The sequence below is a fragment of the Siniperca chuatsi genome, linkage group LG1, assembly GCF_020085105.1.
Source record: "Siniperca chuatsi isolate FFG_IHB_CAS linkage group LG1, ASM2008510v1, whole genome shotgun sequence".
Taxonomy (NCBI): Eukaryota; Metazoa; Chordata; class Actinopteri; order Centrarchiformes; family Sinipercidae; genus Siniperca; species Siniperca chuatsi.
Window position 1 is genome coordinate 20,670,722 of NC_058042.1, and position 24,294 is coordinate 20,695,015.

The window sequence follows — 24,294 nt, forward strand, 5'->3', positions numbered from 1 at the left end:
TGCATGACACTTCACTATCCCCAAACTTATCTCACACGCAACAAGTACACAGCTGGTGGCTTACAAAAGGGAATTGCGAAAAATCTTTTCCAGTGGACAATGCAACTGTGGTGAAGCCGAGACACACAGTGCATGAGCATGACGCTGCTGCAGTAATGGTGACTCTTTGATTCTGTCTGCTTATTACCAAATGTAAGCCTGCCTGACTACCATATAAAGTGGATTCTAACTGCATCTGCCTTGTGTCTTGACTTTGTATTTGGGTTCAAGTTCAGTGCCACGGGTGACTCAGAGTTCAAAGTGACAGGCATTTTTATATCTTGGTCGCCATCAGCAACTACTGACTTCAACTTAAAACAAGTCAAAAGGCAATTTACTTTAAATCATTTGTCATCAAGTGTTATTAAAAATGATGCATTACTGTAGCCTTTTTTCTAATAGTTTCTTAAGAGTTTGGTCCAATTTTCTATTTTCCAAAAAATAATGGGACAGTGTTCAGGGTTAACGGCTTACAACTTTGCATGTTCTCCCCAGTGCCTGCGTGGGTTTCCTTGTCATGCTCCCAAGACTTTACGCATTACGTTAACTGGTGACTCCAAATTGCCCGTAGGTGTGAGTGTGAATGGTTGTCTGTCTATATGTGGTAGCCCTGTGATAGACTGGAGACCTGTCCAGAGTGTACCAACCCAGAGTCAGCCAGCATAGGCTCCACCCACCTGCGACCCTGCATGGAAAAGCAGCTATAGATAATGGAGGGATGGATGGATCTGAAAAAAGAGAGCTAAATGAATGTAGTTGTGGTCTAACAAACTTCAGTGTTTATCAGTGTTCTACTGTTTTCCGATGGATGATGCAATTTTATCTTATTCTGCAGTGCTGCATTAATTTCACTAATAACACACTTATCTTTTGATAAAAATCTCAGAGGTTCCAAATTACCACAACAAAAACTTGTATCTACTCTTTCTTAGCTGCAGTGTTTAGTTGGAAAAATTAAAAACATCATCTCTAAAACTTACATAATCAATCAGACCCCTTGTTTTTTGGTTCAAGGTTAAATTCAGATCAAGATTACTTCATTTGCCAAGCATAGGATTTAGTATAGCTTTTGACAAGTGTATTTACAAACCTCTTTTCAGCAGTTTCTTGTTTTAAGCAACTCCAGGGGAAAAGGGGGCTTTGACCTCTGAGGTAAAGAAACAAGGTGACCACACTGACCTGCTGTGCCAATTTGTTAAGGGAGTTTTTTCTGTGTTCTTGAAAGAGCTGTCACAGTGTTACTGACTTTAACTTTAACTTCAAACTCAATGTGACATGTATTCCAGCAAGCAAATGGGTTCCTTACATTATCACATAGTTCTTGCTCTAAAATTCTTCTTGGAATAGGGTGCAAAAGGTTTCAGCCCACTAAAGGTCCTCATTAAGACAGTTAAAACAAATGAAAGAAAGATTCTCACCATCACAACTGGGAAGAGCGTGACTCCACTGATGATTCTGCTCACAAACAATGGGCTCCTGATCACTCAGTGTGTATCCTGGATCACATGTAAATGAGACACGGGAGCCAATGGAAAAGCTGCTCCCATAGCGACGACCATTGACTGGGATACCAGGATCGAGACAAGAATCTGATTCCATTTTCACACCTGAGAATCACATCACACATGCACAAATACCACAGAGTCAAGAGGGGGAGCGTATATATATATGTATATGTGTGTGGGGGGGGGTAATTACATCTTTTTAAGCTGGTGTGAACATTGAGAAAAACATTATTGCTGTGTATGAGTGCCTGCAAGCAATTCAGCGTGTGTCTACCAAACATTTCTATCAGTCAGTCAATCAGCCTTACTTTCATATCTGATGCTGAAGCCTGCTGCAGAACGACTGTTGTCTGTAGTGAACAATAGGAACAGGACGTTGGACGTAGAAATCAGGAAATGAGGTGCTTGGGTGCCGTGGTATTCACCGATCAGGGGAGAGGAGGCTGCGGGGCCATCCCGAATTTCCAGTGTGTCATAGTTGACCTCAGTCTGGAACCTAGACAGACACACAGGCAAAAAAACACAAACAAACAAAAAAAACATGCACAATAACCTGAGATTCACAAAGATAACATTTATGTATATAACATGTCATGCAATACGCTATGCTAACTTAAATGACAAAAGTGATTGACTCACATTCTACCTGCCTATTTAAATAACTAAGCACTTACGTAACCACATAACTACCTTGTATAACTAACTAGCTGAACAATTGACTGACTTGGTTTCTCCGACTCTCTCTCAATTTCTTCTCTGCCTGTACTCCAATCTAAGTAACTGACTCGCTGACTGACTGAGCAATTACCTACAGTAGTGGATGCAGGGCCCTGAGAACCAGTTTGGTTTTTGAGACCCTGAGTGCTGCTGGTTATAATTTTAATCATCAAATACAGTAGTAACTTATTTAGAAAAAGGACATCACATGAATGCAATTCACTACATGGTGGGATAGAAAACAAAGAGTTGGGAACCACTGGCACACACTGTACAATCACAGCCTATCTGAATATCTAACCATCTAACAAAACAACTATCCTCTGAACCATACATGTGTATGCAATGCTGAATCCTACACAAATGAAATGCCTCATAGGTGATGAAGATAACTTGGCCTTTATATCACTTCCCAAAAAGACACATTTCAACTATAGCAATTTCAGGCTACGCTGCATCTGCTTGTGGCTTGTTTCCAGAAAAAAATGTGCAAAAAGCCAACATTAATTATTTACTGCTGGCAATAACTCACCAACTACATTTATATCTGACTGCTTCTGAAAGACTGACCAACTAAGAGACTGACTAACTAAATAATGTACCAGCTGACAAACCAGAAGTGGAAAAAATGACGTACTTCATGACTATATTATCCAACTCATTACAGTCTGACTCATTTTCTGAGTAAGTGAGCAAACTTAAACAAACCTAACAAAACATCTCTATACCCACATAACCAAATCACTTACCTGTCAAAGTGGATCTTCACAGCATGGTCTGGCTGTGCTTCAATCACCCACTGGCAGTTCAGAGAATCCTTATAAAAAGAAGGCCAACCAGGAGACAGCAGAACACCAGTAGGAGCTGTGAGATGGCCTCCACATGGAGCTAGAGGGAAATAAAGACACACAAACACACACACACACACATACAGCCACCCAGAGAGGAATTAATCACTTTTTCTTGTAGCTGTGTTATGGCATGAGCACAACGCTCATATTACATTGAGTTAGCAGATTCATCATCAGCTCAATTTATTTTAGCTCTCTAATCCTTTCTGAATTTCTGGATTTCATATATAAACATTTACCTTCAGAAAATATGCAGTGCCAATCTTGTGCTACTGTAAACAATTTTGAGTTGCTCATGTTTGATAAAGGCTAAAATAATTATAGTGTGATGATTTATAGGGGAAATCAAGTATATTTATGTGTCAAATGATGCCAAAAAATGGATCCTCATTTCCCTGCAACTCAAAAGGCTGCAGGAGCAAAGCTGGCACATCCTGACACTAATTTATAGCTAACACTTAGAGTCCCAAAATCTCAATTATGGCACATTAAAATGCAAGAATTAGCTGTAGCCGAGTTTAGATTCCATATCAATAAAAATAAAACGCTTTATAACTTTATATTAGCTTTGGTTTTCACCAGGGTTTTTTTAGGCTGTCTAGCACTTGCATTAAGTTAGCATGTAGAGTAACAGCCTTGAAAAAACTTTAGACATGAGAGTTCATGATCTGATTGCTCTCATAACACCAGACTTTCAGCAAGCTAAAGGAAAATCACTTTTCTTTCTCTCACTTTTCTTTTACCCATTCTGTGCATACGGAAGCAGTGGTACTCATGGACGGGACGCACAAGAGAAAGTCATTCTAGAAATAAAACATAATTATCCTGCCCTGTCCAACAGAAGGGATAATTTCCCCATACTCCATATTTAATAAGGTGACAACCCTATTCAATTTGATTGTCTCCTCCATCCCATTTATTAACAACAGGCAACATTTGATAATGTAATTTAGACAACACAATCAAGATGGAGGGGATACAAAAAAGATAAATACTCACAGGCCATTCGCCTTCAAAAAGTGTTGAAATAACGGCACATTCACTGTCCTTTTATTATTACGTCCACATATTAGCTTATCTACACACTATGGATGCATCTCTGTATATTATAGTCTGCATATAATGAATGCGTCCCCCTGAATGAATTTCAGCAGAACTTGTGCCAATCTCATTTAAGATTATTGTTGAGAGAGACAGAGGCAAACAAACAGGCTGAATAAGTGTGAGGAGGCTGGAGGCTAAAGCAATTAGAGGAGGAAGTTTATACCATTTCTAAGGTGTATAAGCACACTTAAGCTACACAATGCTGAATGCTTTGTCAACTTATATTCAGGCGAGGGAACATTTCCAATGATTACTCATTGCTAATACATACAGTAAACGGTTTGTATGTGTGTTTACCTTCACAGCGAGGTACAGCCGCAGACCAAACAACATTTCCATCCTGGATAATGCAAGTGACCTGATCGGACCCCTGGAAATATGATATCAATGTACGATATTAAGGTATGCTACTTATTTTAAGATAAGATGAGACAAAAACAGAGCAAAATACATAAATTAGAATAACTACACCATAAATACAATTAAATTAAAGCTATAAACAGATACAAATTAAGTACAAATGAGCATACAGTAAGTAGCATTTTACTAGTATTTTACTATCTATGCTAGTACACTTACTACTACTACTATTACCAATATTAACATCAACTTCTAAAACATATCTAACTTAACTTGTGTGAATGATACCATATTATAGTAGAGTTAGACAGATTTCTTTAGTTAGACAGATTTTTACCTGTGTTCTAATGAATCCTTGATCGCAGCGAAAAGCCACGGAACTGCCTAGCTGAAATTGGTCACCATACCTTTGACCATTGACAGGAACTCCTGGGTCATGACATTCATTCTGACCAAATGCTACAGAGAGACAACAGTGAGAGTTAAGTTATAATAGGAGCCAATAGACATAGAACCAAATAAGATGTATGAAACAAAGGCAAATTACTTTGGAACTAAATAAGCAGAGAGAAAATGTGACAGAAAAGAAAGAGAAAAATGACACATTGTACTTACAGTATATAGAATGGACACTGGAATTGATAAAGTGGTTCAATATACATGTGTGTATTTCCTAATTTGAACAATGTTCCCTGGTTTTTCAATTTGTTTCAATATCTGAAATTTGAAAAAATGGTTCTACCAGAGAAAAAAGTCTGAAATCTATTGCTGCATCACTGTCAGCAAATGTGACATCTCCACTGATATGGAAATATGGGAATGGAATTATCTTCATGTGGATTCAACCCTGTCGTGTTTAGCTTATATTATCCCCATTCTAGAGATTAACCTGATCCCACCCAGAGCACACACCCAGTGATTGGACATGTCTCACGTTAATTAGCTACTGATGGAGAGAAAATGAGAGCAGAGAGAGAAAGAGAAGGATGGAGAAAAAATGAGAGCAGGAGAGGAAATGGCAGGTACACAAACTTGCATGTGTATGTGTTCAAATATACATTCAAATATACATGTATATATGTATACACACACACATACATATATACACATACATATATATACATACATAAATACATACATACACACATTTATATATATGCATATACATAGACATATATATATATACACACACACATATATATATACACACACACACACACACACACACACACATATATATATATATATACATACATATACACACACACAAACACACACAGAGACCATTTTGCACGCCTTCATCTCATCACACCTGGATTACTGCAAAAGCCAAAATATCAATTAATTGACTCCAGACTGTACAGACGTGATCACATAACTCCTGTTTTAGCCTCGTTACACTGGCTCCCAGTATGTTTTAGAATAGATTTTAAGATTTTACTGATTACTTTTAAGGCACTTCATGGCCTCTCTCCCTGCTATATCTCTGGCCTCTTAGTACTGTACGCGACGGCATGTACTTTGAGCAGAGGTCTTTTGTCTGTTCCAGAGACCCGGCTGAAAACTAAAGGGGACAGAGCGTTTGCAGTCAGGGCCCTGAGGCTCTGGAACAGCCTGCCTGAGGAAATCAAGTTGGCTGAGTCAGAGATCTCTTTTAAGTCCCTTCTTAAAACATACTTTTATCGGAGAGCCTTTCCCGATTTTACTCGAGTTTTAATTTTGTTTAAACTGTCTTTTACTTACTAACATGTTTTTCTTATTTTGTATCTGTTCTGTTTTAAAACCAGATGGTTTTATGACTTGTGTGTTTTATTTGCTGCCTTTGTGAAACAATTTGTAACATGGATTTTGTGCTCTATAAATAAAGATTATTATTATTATTATTATTATTATATGAGAAAACACACAAAATACACAAAATAAAAATAAAATTACATGTGTAAAGTCAGGAGGGAGAAGAGAGAGTGTGGTGTGAGTGTTTGAGATAAAGAAGATGTGAGACAAGGTAGTATCGTAGAAAAGGTTTCAGTTGTGGTCATCTGGACACTATTTTCAGAATCAAGACGTTTCGCCTCCCATCCGGAAGTCATTCTCAATTGTGAAAAATGGACCGGTATCTCAGAAATATATAAAATTTCGGAGTTCCCGGTCCATTTTTATTTTATTTTTTTTCACAATTGAAAATGACTTCCGAATGGGAGCCGAAACGTCTTGATTCTGAAAACAGTGTCCAGAAAGACTGAAACCTTTTCTACGATAGAACACTCCTGGACGAATGAGGGACTACACCGACAAGGTAGTATGTGAATGAGAAAGCGAGAAAACAGAGAAGAAGCCTGAGTCAGAGTGAAAGACGGAGATCAACATGATAGATTTGACAAATGAGAAAATAAGGAAACAAAATTTGTTAATACGTAGGTTAGTCTTGGGACAGAGAGAAAGAAAATAAAGAGATGACCTCTAACTTCGACAACAATATGTTGAACATGTTGCGTCAAAGGGCTCTCTCTTCAAGTGAGAGCATTGTACAAGGTGTAGCTTTGTACTAGCAACGTGTAACTTTTAAAGAGGGTGCAGTGCAGTTTTTTTTCCTCGTGAATGGTGTAATTTTCCAATCGTTACATGCTCAGACCAGGTCAGGGACGCAATGTGCTGTGGCTGGGCTGAACAATGTGACATTCTGGAGCAGAATCGTAGCTTTCATATAACTGTAGTGGTTAAATTTCATAGTGGTGTGAAAAAAGTCTTCCCAATACACTGCTCTTTGTACATAACTGCACAGTCTGGTGTGTCAAAGTTTATATTTGAGTTTCTAACATTATTCATATAAATAAATACTGATATACCCAAAGCAACACCCATTGATATTCATATATGCATTAAAATGTTAATAGACCAAATTACTGAAACAGCACAAAGATGTATGATCTTTCTTAAGTCCCAATGTAGAATTTATGTGATCAGACATTCAAATTACATTTGCAAAGCGTTTCACCACCAAAAACTATATGAATGTGTAAACATTTGTGTTTTTAATCTAGTATCTAGTATTAATCTAGTACATTGTGCTTTTTAAGATTGTTGACAATAAAAAAAATTGCTAAATAGATCCAGGTAAAGGGGAGTATAAAGAGGATCTCTGTATTTGTACATTACCTTTAGAAATGTTTGTAAGTGAAAAAGGACACATGGCATATTTTTGCTTCCAATGGTGCATCAAACCTTTCATTTGTGTTAGGATTAGGGTGAAAAAATTGTTTGTGTTAGGATTAGAGATAGGACTTTTTATTAAATATGCTGTGGTGCTGAAGAGGCAAAAAAATAAAATTTAGTATTTTCATTCATCAAAAGTCACCTCTCAAAGAAGAGTCAGAGACAAGGTCATTTGGGAGGCAGTGTGTGAAATGGTGCAAAACCACATGGAAATCACAGAGAATTAATCATAATCAGTCATGCAGAACTAGTTCAGCTTAGAGCAGATAAATATACAGGCTCCAGTAGTCAGGTTCAAAGCTGACAATGGGACAGGCTTAACTAGGTAAAGCACGGGTAAGACAGATGATCAGTCAAGCAGAACCAGTCAAACTCAGGACAGACAAAGGGAATGTTGGCAGTTTGCATGGCTGTTATATTACTCATCTCTGTACTGTACAGTTCTGTAAAGTGTGTGACAAAAAGACATTTTCACCTGAGCCAATTACTGTATTTAATATGTGTGTTTGAATGACCTTAAATGGATATTAGTAATATGGAGATAGTAGCTATGCAGATACTTCAAGCCAGTGCCTGAAACCCATCAAAGCAAACCCTTAAATTTGAAAATTTTGTTGACTAATAAGCTTCACTAGGCACATATAAATGCAGAAAAGAGTATTTTATGTGTTTTAAAGTTTCCTGTCATATGTACAGCTAAACAGCTATACTCAGATGACTGATGTAGAATCTAAAGTGGGGCTCTCACTCAGCATTTAAAGAGAAAACTCACCTCTGAATACTCTTGTGAATAATCAGTTTTTGATGATCAGTGCATCATATATTATTTTTTTAACAAAACGTTAGATTTTCTTTGTTACTACTGTATGAAGTGCTTAATTGCACCCAGCACTTCTGTACTTCTACCTCAATACCTATAGTGATTCCCTCCATTTGCCAAAATGCCTCATGGCAATGCTAAAGGGAGGGGCATTAACTTGCTGCTTTGAATTGTGGGTTACATGCACAGGTGGAGAAAACAATAGCAGTAACACAGCAAGTGTGATATGGTAAGTGCTTCTGTGGTCAAAGGTAAGACCATTTCCCCTTATTCAAAACATACTGTATGTTGCAGCTATATTGGATCATAGACAACTGACTCTTCTGTTTCATCTCTCTGTATGATCATACAACAGCACAAACTGCTGTATCTTGCAAGAAGCCATTTCTCTTCCATTCTGAGGAGCTGACCTCAAAAAGCTGTTGCTCATGTTTACTGCTGTCATTTTTAAATTGCTTAACAATTTTCTGCTATCAAAATTCCATTGTAGCTACTCTGGATATATCTCGAACATGATGTCATGCTGAAAGGTGACTGGATAACTGCACGAATAATGAATATACACCAATATACAACAAAGCAGGCACACAAATTAATGCCACAACTGTTTTTTAAACTATTTTAGTATGCATTTTTAGTTTGACTTCAGCGTGATTCTACACTAACAGGTGTATTCAAAGATATTCAAGCAGACTAGATATAGACAAAGCCACTAGTAAAGTCAAATGCAAACATTCAAAAAAGAATGTTACTGCACTGAATGCAGTAGGACCAACATGTAAAACTTGCAACTTACATCACTTACTTTGCATTGTGATGGTCATGATGAAAACAATTCTTTTGCAAATAATATATTTTGACTTTATCAGTGGCAAAGCTCTGTACATCTAACTGACAGACAGGCATACATATAGGCACACAGATAGACAGACAGACAAATAGAGAAAGAAATAGGCAGGTAGGTAGGTAGCACATACTGGTGTAGCTGATATTGAAGCCTTTTCCAGTATTAGAATGATCAGACTGAAATTCCAGTCTGATGATGTGTCCATTCGAGGCGATCTGTGATGGAACATCTTTTCCAGAGAATGTCCCAAATGTTGTTGGCTCAGACAGGCCTAAAATAGAACAGAGTTGAAACAATCTTTTAGAGACATATTTTAATGGTGTTTATCTAATTTCGCCTGTATAACATTAGGGCCAAGGACTTGGAAAGTGAAGGACTCCTGTAAAGGGAAAAAAACAAAACACCCAAAGAGACCTCAAGAGATGTATTAAATGTTATTAGACAAGGAAAAAAAATAGAACTTTGAGATGATTCAATATTCTTCAGACTCTTGGCAAATCCTAATATGCTGTTTTGATGTTATTTTGCAGTTAAATGCAACCAATTGCAAAAACATTTTCTACTGCATTAAATACTCCACTTCTGTAGGAGTCACCAGATAAAAGGGTTGTTGGTAGTACAATGGCTGGCACTATTAGCCCATCACCTGCTGTCTGTCAGTCATTTCAGATTAAAGAATTTAACAGACAGAAAAGAACCATTCAATTCACTTCATTCAGTTATCTAATACTGTCAGTACCAAAATGGAGAAATAATCCATTAGAAGTCCTGAATTCAAAATTCTATTTAAGAAATGTAAACAAGTATTAGCAGCAAAATGTGCCCAAGTATGAAAAGTATTCATGGTGATCGTGGCTCCTGTCTTCTTCTGGATTTCTACTAGCTTGTCTACCCGTCTATCCAGCCACTCCACCTTGCCGCCTGACTCCTTGTCACTGTAAGCCACATCTCTGAGCCAGACCTCTGGGACCTACACTACACTGCCTGCTCCTCGCCACGGGCCCGCTGCCTGTCCGGATCCACACATTACCGCCAACTGCAAGCCCAGGCCAACACTCCACCGCCTGCTCTGCGTCACGGACCCGTCTGCCGAGCCATTGAGAACGGTGCCAAAGTCACCACTCAGGAGAACTATACCCCTTCCCACTGAAATTACTTTTATCAAAATAAAGAGTGACTTAAATTAAACTTCTCCTTTCGTGTTCTGCATCTGTGCGTTCGTAGAGAGTGCACTACGACACCATTGTCAATGTGCTAAAGCAATGCTATTTTTCAAGATGGCGTTTTGGAGATTATTAATCTGACAGTGTTATTTTTTTTTAACTTGTCGCATGTTGACTGTGTAATCTCAATCTGCATACTAACTAATAAGAAGAAAACACAAAGTTAAATAGACTGTGCAACAATCCTTATGTATAAATGTGGCTGTACATAAATACAGGTTTGTATCATGAACAATCTCATTAATGTTAGATGAAACTTATACTGAAGCCTGACTCTTTAAAGTGAAATCAAATTTGATTATCCTACTGATACCTAGCTCGACCTTTATTTCTAAGTTAACAGACAAAATATACACTCAGTGACCTGAAAAAGAAAGACCCCTGTTCAGTACCGCATTAGACCACTTTTAGCCCTAATAACAGCTTATAAACACATGTCTTGGCAGTGACTCAGCAAGGGAGCTGCCAGGTTCTCGGTGTTAAAGCAAACCAGACAAACATCAGTGCTTCTCACAACTGCTCAAGGTTGATGTGTAGATGCTCTTTTCTACAGATACTGCATTTGAGTGAATCCCAAAAAGAATGATATCAGGGGATTGTGGTGTCCAGGTCATTAACGTTATTTCACCTGAATGTGTCTTACACCATGCATTCCTGGACAATTCTGTCACCATGGCAGGGAGCATTATCTTGCTCAAGGTACCTATCATCCCCTTGGGGATACATGATTGCAGTGAATGGCTGAGCCTGGCTGCTATGTTAAGGTGTGCTCTGGCATTAAGGCATCGCTCTATAGCCATTAAAAGACCCACTGTATACCAATTGAATGGCCCCGAAACCATTACACCTCCCCCACTGGCCTGTACAGCTGTAACCATGCATCACCTCATTTCTGACTGAGACATTCGTGTCACAGCATAGGACCATTTACGGCAACAAATGGTTATATACTTTTGTTTGGCAGAATACACTCTGCTCTTGAGGGTGCATCACAATCATCCACTTGGCAACGAGAGATTCAGTGGGGAGTGCAAAAAAACCCTAAAGGGCTACACAGAACAGAACCCAGCAGGCCCATATCAGTGAGATATGGAATACACATAATGCATAAGGAAAGAAATGCCATCCTCAAATATGGTAGTAAGACACTTGAACAGGAGGAGGCTGAGGTGGTTGATAGAGAAATCAATCGCCACAGCCAGTAACAGCAGTTTGTAGCAGGTAGAAATAAACAGATTAACCACCAGCAGTGGCGGCATAATGATTAAGAGTAAGTGAGAAAGATTGTGAGATTATAAAGACCACCTTATTGGCCTGAGTGAATGCGACTGGAAATGTATTTTGAATGCAATTGGTGATTAGAAATGTCAGCTGATGCTGATAAGCTATTGGCATGCACAGCTTCAGTTCACTGCCAGAACTAACACAATGCTTGTTGCTGTTGATGGCCCACCAGGAGTCTAGTAGATTGGTGTTGCAGCAGGAACTGTGATTCATCAGAAAACACCTGCAGTTTTGTATGGGTAGGAGAAGCAGCACTGGTGATTATTCATTATGGCCCACATAGCAAATGGTTTGAGGTGGTGTCTTGTGTTCTGGTCCATTCATTGATTACTTTTGGGAATGCCACTCTCAAAAATTCAAGCAACTCTGTGGTCTAAGGGATGCTAAAACTCAACCTCAGGCATCTACAATCATGCTTTTTCAAAGTCTGACACTCAACAATCTTTAATTCCAGTCCTGGTAATCTATTCACTTACAGAGCAAATGTGTATATAAAGTTGTACACTTGCTCATGTGGTGTGACATATGTAATCCCAAAGTGAGACCTACTTCTTCTGCAGAGGCAAGATGTTTTTTCTGGTCATGAAGTGTATTCATTGTGTGATATTGAGCCAGTTGATACTATGATTACAGTTCTTGAGTAAACCTCAAAACAGTAATTATACTGTATTAGTTGTTTATTAGCTATTTGAAGGGCATTTACAATATCAGATCAGATGCACTAGAATCATTTACACATCGTAAAATAGTTGAAGACTATAGTATTGATAATGGCTGAAGATCATGGCATTGACACTGTTCCACATCATCCCTGAGCTTTAAAAACTCCATCTAATCCTTTCAAAACCATAACAGAAAGTATTCAGTATGATCCACTGCAGTGTGCACATAATCTCTATCAAAAGTAATATTCAAAATTCTCTTATGAATCCAACTATAAAAGGTGCAAGAAAAGCAGTGTGTTGACAACCCTGCCAGGGACAGAACATGAGCTACGAGAACAATAATAAAACACACTGTATCTGAAATGGGAATTCTTCACCAACTCTCCCACAGAAAGTTTTCTTCTTATTTCCTCCTTGACCTGGACTTTTGAATCCCATGCACTTAGACTCAATTAAGCTACACAGCAACTGAGTTGCAAAATGCCAATCTCTTTGTTCTTCAGCAACCCAAAAGCTCTTTCACTTATTCATTATTGCATTGATAGGCAAGAGACCGGGAGTGGAAAGAGAATCAACACGACAATAGCTGAAAGAGTGACAAGGTCCTACGTTGTCTTATCTAAGAGGAGAGATTTAGAGAGAAGCCTTTTGTAACAGTCTATCACTATGTTCTCTTATATTAGATGCCAACAATGGCTGTCTGATTATGTTAACCATTTACATACTGTTCAAAGCATACCTTGAAGCTTTATTAGATTTTTTAGGCAGGATTTCATGCTACTGTTAATTATCCAGGATTAAAAAGGAAAAGAAAGTCATAAGTGTCAAAGTCACATTAACTCCTTGGTGAATGGAAAAGCCTTTCTGTTTCTCTGATGCAGAGAAACTTTTATCTTATTGCATTGGGATGCAGATGTATTTTCTTCCTGGACTTAAGCATCTAAGTTGTTTGTTTTTTTATGTATGCATCTTTTAAAATGCATTATAGTGGACTGTGGGTGCATAACTGCAAAATCGTGGACAATAGGGATCTGAATGTTTTAAATGTGCGACATAAGGACAGAATATTAGACAATGGCAATCAATCATCAATGTATATTATCAGTGATGAATAAGCCAAACTTGAAAAGTGATCTGGTTATCTAAGTGGTTATCACTGCCTCTTCAAATAACTCCCCAAATATACTTTGTTTATCAATGATTTACATTAAAGTTGCTGAGCAATGCTGAGTTGTGTTCGTTTTAAACCGATTCTCTCATCCATCAGCCCTTTGAGAACTGTGGTGCAGCCTTTAAGATCAAATTGATTCATAAATATATTCTGTGTGATTCTGTGTGAGTATTAAATGAAGCACTCTCATACAGTAGTTTACCTTCTAAAGACCAATTAGTAACCATTTAATGGGTGCCATATTGGTGAATACTGATCCTTTAAAAGCTATTTAAAAACCAACATCTGTTTAAGATTGATCTGGTTGCTGGCCAAGAAAACCACTTTTGTCACATTTATAAAATACTGTGCCGTATAAACTAAATGCACTTGAGATTTCAACACTAACCCTGTCTTTTAGACAGTAAATATCATTAAAATTTCAAAATCATAATTCATTTCAAGTGGGCATGTCAGTTACAGAAAAGTTTTTTTGTCTTAATTCTGAAAAGAAGACATACAGTGTGGTAAACTATTACCAAGCGGAACAAACTGTAAGACTTTGAAGCAACAACTTTAATTTCAGTTTGCCCAGCGCAACAGCACTAATTGCCCTGCAATTTTCAAAACACTGCTACAAAAAACATCCCTGCAGAGGGACATGTTTACAGCCACTCAATTAAACACAACTTCATCTTTAATGACCAGCCAGTCAAACCAGGGCTTTACTTGATTCAGTTTAAATCAATAACCTTTATTACAATGGGGAACAGCGATCTAATTGCCCTGCGTTGTGTGTAGTGGAAAAGTGCAAAAACAATAAAGAACATTACAACTATACATCCACCAGTTTGCCAGCCAGCCATTCATCAACCAAATCCAATCTGACATTCTCTTTACCTACTGGATATAGACTAAGTTGACAAGTTGAGACAGAGTGGCCCCCAAATTATTTGACCATTTCAGTTGTATACACATGCCCATCCATGTTTAACCAATAAAGAATTTGCATATTCATATCCTGAGGTCTTAATTTAGGAACTAAGTTTTCAAAAACATGGTGAAATATTAAGAAATAATTACCTTCATCTTTGACCACCAACCAGTCAAACTGTGGCTCCAGATCAAAGTCAGAGAATAGAAGATGAATGCGGCTCCCCGGTTCAGAGATAATCAACCACACACAGTTCAGGTTGTTTCCATACTCCTCTGGGTAGTTCGGGGACAATATAGTCCCTGATGGAGCCGTGAAGTTGAAGAAACATGAGACTACAAACAGAAAGGAACAAAGGAATAAAGGCAGGAAGGAAAGAGGTTCAGTTGTTAGGTAATTAGGCAAGAATGCAAGCAGAGGCAAAGACAGATAGATAGATTAAACAAAATTAAATTAAAGAAACAAACAGAAAAACAATTAACACAGTTAACACAGACATAAAACATATGTGTACTTACAGACACAACTGGGTTTATTGCCAGACCACTGGTTATTGTGCTGGCATGTGATAGTCCTCTCTCCCACCAGTTCAAAGGCCGACTGGCAAAAGAAGGTCAACACGTCACCATGCTGAAAGCGATCACCACTACGGCGCCCAAATGCTGGCACCCCGGGATCACCACAGCCTCCTCGTTCGATCTCTACAACACACACAACACAGACAGCCATGTTTTTATGCTGATAATTAATGTCAACATGTGACATGGTGACATTCAGATAAAAGGTTGTCTGTTTTTGCGTGTGAGATGGGGTTAAATGGCAATAATCTACATACATTGATTTTTAGATAGTGAGTCAAATCTGAACATTCTGTACGTGGTTTATAGTAATATATGTTCATTCTCACATACTGTATATATTATATTATATATTTGTCACTAAACTATGACTTTCTCAAAAGTAACTTCTTTGGACCATGAGGAAAAATGGTCAATAAAAGCATTTGGCAGCTGATACTGATGCAGGGGACTGTACATTTGTGCTACTCTCAATTCCAAAAGGGCTGATCCCAGGTGGCCCATGCAAAGGGGCCCGAGAAAATCTATCTGCAACTTGGACTCTACAAAACATGCCTGCTCAAAGACATACCCTATGTAGAGACAGTTATGGTTAGGGTTAAGATTAATGTGGGTGTATCTTTGACGGTGTGTGTCTTTGAATGAGTCTGCAGCCTGCAAACAGACCCTTCTCATGCTGTCTGAAGACAAATGCTTTGGTCTCACTGGACTGTACACTCAGCTGGGGCCAAGGGTGACCCAGTGGGAGAGGAGAGGAGCCATACATATAATTCATGCCACTTTCTTTGGAAGACAGCTGGCAGTAGTCCTGATTGGGCTGTCAACAGGTTGACATATGGCAAGAGCTGTCAAGTCTTAAAAGGAAGACTAGCAGCAACTTTAATGTAGTTGTGTGGAGCCGCAAAAAAATTTGATTATGTCTATTATTTTACATGAAATGAAATAAAACAAATAAAACATATGATAAATTTATTTTGTTGTTTCCCTTCTCACAGCTAATTGTCATCAGAGTAATTGTAGTGTAATTCAGCTTCAGTTGTGAAAGGCAAAACAATAAGTGGAGGCACAAACACACACACAGATCCATGCGTACTCTTATTAAGAAATCAGCAGGAGGTAAAAACCAATATTTGTGACATTGTATAAAATATGACTGCTTCCCATACACACATTTGTTTTGTTTCTCTCCTTGCTCCTTTATCTTTATCCTTTTGTTTCTGTCTTTCCTCCTTTCAAATTGTCCCTATCCTTTTCTCCCACTGTGCTCTATTTTCTTCTTATCGCTCCCGCTCTCTCAATCTGATTCAATACACTGTGCGTTATTGGCACGAGTGTCACATTAGCAGTTCTCTCAAACTGGCCTGTAAACATATTCCATTCATTTTGTTACTCTTTTTTATACCTTCTTCCCTTAATGGCAGTGTGATTTTATCCACTGCTCTTCCCTCGCTCCCCTACTTTAAAATTTGACATTCAACCAGACGTCTGTCATCTTGTAACACATGCTCCACCATGCTCCTGGATTCGCTCTGGGCAAATACATCTCAAGGTGAGCAATGTGTGTATGTGTGTGTGTGCATGTGTTCTACACTTTTACTATCTGTTGGGACATAAGTACACCCACAAGAATACTCAAAGAAGTGGCAGGCATGTGTGTGTGTGTGTGTGTGTGTGTGTGTGTGTGTGTGTGTGTGTGTGTGTGTGTGTGCCCATGGCTAGCTGTCACACAGTTGACGAATGTCAGGATGGATATCAGCGATCTTGAGCCCCTGGTAAGTCTGTCATTATGGTTGTAACTGCCTCTCTCACTCATTCCTTTGTCTTTTTTTTTAGTTTGTTCTTTCTCTTTCTTGTTTTCTCTAATTTTTTCCTTGCCTTGAGTTTTACTGAAGTGCAGAACGTAGATTTACAACTCAATACAACAACTTTATGCTTCTTTTTCCTTTTCCTACGGTCATATATTATACAAAGTAATTTACATAATTGAGAATAGAAAATAAAAGAAAAAACATGGAACATAAATGCATGTTGCCAATGAAGCCAATGGAAGAAAAAATACACTGATGAATACTTTAGGGACCTTTCTGATAGTTTTGTGTGTTTTAGCCCATTAACTACAAATCCTATAAACTTTGCATTACTGCCAACCATTTCCCCAGGCATAGCACAAAGGTTTAGATGTATTTCAATACATTCCAGCCAAATTTGATGTCATCCAGTGCAGTACGAAAATCAACTTGCAGAGAACAGGAACTGCTTGATGTAGGTAATCAATCATGGTGAAAACTTTACAGTCCAGTTTCTCTGATAAAGTTATGCTATCATCACATGGTGAAGCAGCTGCATGCAGGAAGTGTTAACAAAACTCCTCTGCAAAGCACTCTACTGCAAACAATTATCAAACTATTCTTTTCATAATATCAGTGTATTATTGTTGTTGTTGTTTGCATTTTGAGGATGTTTTTTGCAACAACAAAATCAAGTCAAAATAAAGGTTTTAAATCTGCAGTAATGAAACAAGGATGGTATCCAGATTTTTTCCTAATGTAACAATCACACTGATATTGCTGATTCTCCAAAAGAATCTTAAAGACATTCAATGCTATTTTCAGTCTTTTTATGAGTTAAAAAGTAAATACATTATTTACATCATTACTCTTTTCACAACCAATTGCCATCAGCCTGAAAACTTGGCAACAGCATTTCACTGAAAGCTTCAATTATCATAATGGTGTGTGTGTGTGTGTGTGTGTGTGTGTCTGATATTAACTCTCTCTCTCTCTCTCTCTCAAACATGCACATGCACACACAAAAACACACAGAGCTGCAGCGATTAACAAATGTAACATGACGGCATTTGAAAACAAGACAGCCACACACACACACACACACACACACATGTTGCATTTTCCTGCAGGGCTGAAAACCTAAGAGCTCTCAAGGGGTAACACTGATCAAAGTGTATAACATGGTGACATTATACAATGTGACAGCATCACATATATACATGCAAGGACACACACACAAATCCCACCACAGGCGGTTGTTTGGTTATCCTGGGGAAAAACTGCAAGATCATCTAGAGGTCATTAAGTACTGTTTGTTTGTTTGTTTGTTTGTTTCTTAGTATCATATTGTCATATGTGTCGTTGCCTTGACATTTACAGTATCAGATAACTAAGGTAGGCCACCTAAGTGTTATTGACCACTTAAGCCAAGTTGTAAAGATGAAAAATGCTCTTACTGCTGTTAGAGCAAATGGTAAACGTAAAAAATCAAGGTTAGCCCTTAAATCAAGGTCAGCACCAGCCTCATGTTGAGCTAAGGAAACTTTGTAACATGATATTAAACATCACCTGCTTACAGTTACAGTTGTACACGAGTTTCTGTAGCTACACTGTGCTGGTTCCCTTGAACAGTAACTGACCCTGGACAACACTGTCAGCAACATCATTGAATCAAACATAGCTAAGCAGAACCAAGAGCACAACCTTCATCCCTCTCACTCTCTCTCTTGCTCTCTCACACTCCCTCGGTCTCTCTGAGACAGTTCTTCTCACTCAATTTATCATTTTGTCTCCTTCTGTCCCACTCTGTCAATTTCTTGTCATCCCTCTTCCTCTGTCTCTATATTTATCAAATTACCTCTCTCTCTCTCGACCTGTCTCAGTCTTTGTCTCAAGTAAACTCAATTTCGGTGAGTTCCATTTTGTTCAATTCAGTTTAAAGAGCTGCATTGGCATGGTGAGATGCAGTATGTAATTAAATATATAAATATAATAAATGGATTGTTCTAAATAATAAATATTTAGAGGAACATCTATATCCCTCCCTCTCACCTTCATTCACTGTGACTGTCACCATCTTTATCTCTCTATCAGCATCAGCTTTGGCATAATATGAAAAATAAGCAAGCAAAACGATCAACTGATTGACTCATAATTCATTTATTACCTTCTTGTAATGCACACTTGCACACACACTCACATGTATACTCAAGGACAGACAACAACAGTTGTGTTTACTTTTGAATCACCACATCAGCAACGCCATGACTTTCACACTCCATTATGTGAGTATATATATATATATATATATATATATATATATATATATATATATATATATATATATATGTTTGTGTGTATGTGTGTGTGTGTGTGTGTTTCAGAGACAGAGAGGATGAGAGAGAAAGAAAAGCGTGGTTAAAAAGTGCATTTAAAGTTGTTGTATCCATTGTAATTCCATACCTTCATAGACTGCCTTGAACCCGGCTGAGCCGATTGTATCGTCTGACTGCAGATGTAGCCACATCTGATTGGACAAGCTAACGATGAGGTCAGGGACACTTGAGCCAGTAAGTCTAAACACACACACACACACACACACACACACACATACAAATACATATACATTAAAACAAATAGTTAATAAGCATTTATTTATTATTTAGTTTATCACTTTCTACTTTTGACGTAAAAGAGACTTTAATTATTTACAAACCTAATATGACATCTTCTACTTAGATGGCCTAATCTATGATTGGTGTACAGCACTGTTTATGAGCAATGTAAAAAAAAAAGTTCACATTCTTATTGTACCCCATGTAGTTTAGAGTACACTGTTCTGACTTAAACATGGACCATGTGTACTCCAACATTTCCCTCAAACCACATAAGTTGATAACGCAATCCAATATATATATTATGTGTACCTGCATAATAGTGTCCATGTGTCTCCAATGGTTCCTCTGATTGCTACCATTAGCTTGTTCCATAGTATTGCATGTCAATATTACATTATAGGCCAGAACATTTACAGTAAGTGGTGCTTACACATAGAGTACCCTCCGTGTGTCTCCTATCTTCCCTCCATCTCCCACAGTTAGTGTGTCATATCCTCTTTCCAGGTCAAACTCTTCAAATGACAATTTTATCACCTAGAAAAACAAAACAAAAGCAAAGATTGAAGCAGTTACAAACACATACAGGCAAAAAAAAGAAAGACAGTGAGAGATTTATTATCAATTCCTACATTCCTGGATGGTCTCATACAATTTCCAGCAATAGAAACAAATGATTATATCACTGGGGAAATTCGAAAACGTAGGAGTTTGTTTCATAAACAACTGCCTCTTGAGCAATGAACGTGCTATATGATGTTTGGGGTTACATGTTAATAACAATAAATTAATAACATCCATTATAAAGTAGCATTTTGCATTTTTTTAAAAGATTGGCAGCCTCTGCCAATCTCATGACCTCATGTAATTAAGTCTGACTTTATGTCATGAAGTCATATTTAATTACAGCACAGAGGAAAATCATTTTAGAGGAGAAAATAGGAAGAAGGGTCCAAACATCCCAGTCCAAACAGTCCTCAAGTTTTACATTTCTTCACAATGCAGGGCTTACCTTCATGAGTGGAACAATGGCAATGCCCTAACATACTCTATATACGCTATATTCTACAGTACTTCTACAATAGGTTGTCAAACGTGCATTTGCACATAAATAACATATTAAAAACAGATGAAACTTATAGCATCATCAAACCTAGGAATTCTGGGAGACCCCTGACATGCCAGTATGTGAAATGAATCATACAATTGGGAAATCACACAAGTTATCCTGTTTATTTAAATAATAATAAAACCACCATGAGAGAGAGAGACAAACAGTGTTCTTGGCCATGACCATCATCTTATTTAATTAAAGCGGCTATGCCAAAGGTATAACTATTAATTTGACAGTGACATATTAGCATCTCAAAATAATCCATCTTAAATGAAAGGGAGCAGAGAGAAAGAACAAAATTCTGATACTGAAAGCACCCTTGCATTCATTTGGCAGCATCCTCCTTTACATTCATAGTTACACAAATCCCCTCTGGAAGCTACACACCCTGCACTCTGCAAACACACCCTTCTGCTATTGAACACTATTAATTGCTGCTATTAAATGCCTTACTTACCGACACGTTTGTGGCTGTAGTTGCATGCATACAGCACTGGATCATCAATCTGTGCACTCTAAAATCCTGTAATACTGGTATTCTATTATTTGCTGCTTGTCCGTTATTTATTAGCTGTAGATCATATCCCTGACAGAATGGGAGATAGCAGACTTCTGCTGTGTTCAGAAAATCTCTTAGAGAAAAGAGCTGGTCTCAATCAGTGAGTTTCTCGTGTATTAGGGGACCAAGATTAACCATGAACATGTGATATTGGGGATGAGAATCCATCACATGGCAAATCACACTAGAGTGAAGAAAAACCTTACCGCAGGTGGTAAGGATGTAAAAATCTTTTCAACACACCAGAATCAGCTATGCATAGCTAAGCTTTTGGCCGTGCTTTGTCAAAATAAAAATTGTTAGCAAATGTTCAAATATTGTAAAAGGATATGGAAACATCTGAGGGATTAACTGCCATCACAGGAATGGCAAGAAGACAAGTATAACTGAACAAATCTGTAAGACAGTGTAGTCCCTCATTCGTCCAGTAGTGCTCTATCGTAGAAAAGGTTTCAGTCATAGTCATCTGGACACTGTTTTCAGAATCAGTCTACTCCATTCAGTGCAGTGAGGAAAACTGCAAAGAACGGTACATAGGCGAGACTAAACAGCCACTTCACAAAAGACTTTATCAGCACAGACGACACACTAACTCAGGATTACAGAGCGCTAAAAGCTACAAACCACACATTTGAAGACAGCAAGGTGAAGATTCTAAGTAGAGAGAAGAGTTGGTTTGAACGGGGCGTCAAGGAAGCCATTTTTGTGAAAAAAGAGAACCCCTCTTTGAACAGAAATGGTGGTCTGAGATTCAATCTGCCCAAAGTCTATCAGAGTGTATTATCACCTTGGTCACGCCAATCACATGCTAATCAGGTACTTAACAGCGATGAAGTAGATGCAGCCAGAAAACAGTAGGCCTGATTACTGATTACTGGGCCATCTTGGAAACTATTAGGTCAGTTTCAGGTGAAACTAGCTATTAACAGATACTCAGGCAGATTCCTTGGGGGCCCTGAGGGCAGGGCTTATGTAACACAGAGTAGCTTAAATTTCTAGTTCCCGTCCCATTTTTTCATAATTGAGAATGACTTCCGGATGGGAGCCGAAACGTCTTGATTCTGAAAACAGTGTCCAGATGACTACGACTGAAACCTTTTCTACGATGAACAAATCTGTATTCATACACATTTGAATGCATGCATGCATGCACGCACACACAATCTTTAAAACAATATGCAAACATATTTAAAAGAAAAAAAACATGTTTATTTTTGACATTAGCAACCTACATTCAAGATGCAGCTCAATAAATATAAGACTCATACTTGATGAAAGCATTTTACTATCTTATTATACACTGAACGTTGCAGCCTCTGGCAATGTTTAGTCTTTCCAAAATGGCTACACATAATGGGAAAGAGATGCAAAACATCATTGTGAGGAATTAACTCCTGGCTAACAATAAATCACAGGGAGCCTTAATAAGCCATTGTACTTTATTTGTTGATGTGTTTTTATATCATCTTTTCCACTCTATCTGCAGATTCTCAACACATAGGGTTACTCACTTATAAATATACGTCATACATCATTGTCACTGTTAAGATCTTCAGATGTTTCTTTCTTTCCATTTTTTAAGGACACATATTTTATCCATCAACAGTAGTACTGATCGCGTCAACTACCCAGGTATTATGAGGGATACAGAAACCATTTCTTGGCTGTCAAACATCAGTCAAACTTTTGATAGCTAGTTTAGTTTAACAGACAGCTGAAAGAGAAATAGACGTTCACAGGCATGCAAGTTGTCAATGTCAAGCTGAAATTAAATTGCATGTTTTTTTCTGCTACAACATATACAGTGGTGTGAAAAAGTGTCCTTCCTGATTTCTTTTTTTTTTTGCATGTTTGTCACACTTAAATGTTTCAGATCATCAAACTAATTTAAATATTAGTCAAAGATAACACAAGTAAACACAAAATGCAGTTTTTAAATGAAGGTTGTTATTATTAAGGGAAAACAAAATCCAAACCTACATAGCCCTGTGTGAAATAGTGACTGCCCCCTAAACCTAATAACTGGTTGGGCCACCCTTAGCAGCAACAACTGCAATCAAGCGTTTGCAATAACTTGCAATGAGTCTTTTACAGTGCTGTGGAGGAAGTTTGGCCCACTCATCTTTGCAGAATTGTTGTAATTCAGCCACATTGGAGGTTTTCGAGCATGAACTGCCTTTTTAAGGTCATGCCACAGCATCTCAATAGGATTAAGGCCAGGACCAGGCCACTCGAAAGTCTTCATTTTGTTCTTCTTCAGCCATTCAGAGGTGGACTTGCTAGTGTGTTTTGGATCATTGTCCTGCTGCAGAACCCAAGTTCGCTTCAGCTTGAGGTTTTGATTAATATTTAAATTTGTCTGATGATCTGAAACATGGGGTGCACGGTGGCAGAGCGGCTAAAGCTCCTGCCTCCCAATAAGGAGATCGTGGGTTCGTGGGTTCGATTCCCGGACCAGACCAACATCACGCAATCTCTCTGGGTGGAGTCTGCATGTCCTCCCCGTGTTACCGTGGGTTCTCTCCGGGTTCTCCGGCTTCCTCCCACCGTCCAAAGACATGCATGTGTAGGTTAATTGATAACTCTAAATTGCCTGTATTGAATGAATGTGAGAGTGAATGGTTGTCTGTCCTTGTCTGTGTCTGTGTTAGCCCTGCGACGAGTTGGCCTAAGGGTGCCCAAAGTCACTGGGATAGGCTCCAGTCACCCGCGACCCCTAACGGGACCAAGCGGTAGAAAATGGATGGATGGATCTGAAACATTTAAGTGTGACAAACATGCATAAAAAGAAGAAATCAGGAAGGGGGCAAACACTTTTTCACACCACTGTACATGTGTTTGTAAATTGCATATCCTGTGCTTTCTTTTCCTAAAAAAATCAGTACCCAAAAGGGAGATATATATATTTTTGGATACATTTTTTTTCGCT

General features: G+C 38.2%; 1 protein-coding gene across 3 annotated transcripts in view; it reads right to left on the bottom strand.

The window, feature by feature from the left end:
* LOC122876003 (CUB and sushi domain-containing protein 1-like) overlaps positions 1-24,294 on the bottom strand; it is a 491,774-nt gene that overhangs the window by 131,842 nt on the left and 335,638 nt on the right. For all 3 annotated transcript variants that reach the window (XM_044195800.1, XM_044195789.1, XM_044195805.1), the window contains 10 exons: positions 20,126-20,229; positions 19,541-19,653; positions 15,231-15,413; positions 14,862-15,047; positions 9,587-9,727; positions 4,914-5,035; positions 4,514-4,586; positions 3,011-3,149; positions 1,853-2,040; positions 1,458-1,646 (listed from right to left, as the gene is read on the bottom strand). In XM_044195800.1, coding sequence (XP_044051735.1) covers positions 1,458-1,646; positions 1,853-2,040; positions 3,011-3,149; positions 4,514-4,586; positions 4,914-5,035; positions 9,587-9,727; positions 14,862-15,047; positions 15,231-15,413; positions 19,541-19,653; positions 20,126-20,229 — 1,438 coding nt within the window. The remainder of the gene's footprint in view (positions 1-1,457; positions 1,647-1,852; positions 2,041-3,010; positions 3,150-4,513; positions 4,587-4,913; positions 5,036-9,586; positions 9,728-14,861; positions 15,048-15,230; positions 15,414-19,540; positions 19,654-20,125; positions 20,230-24,294) is intronic.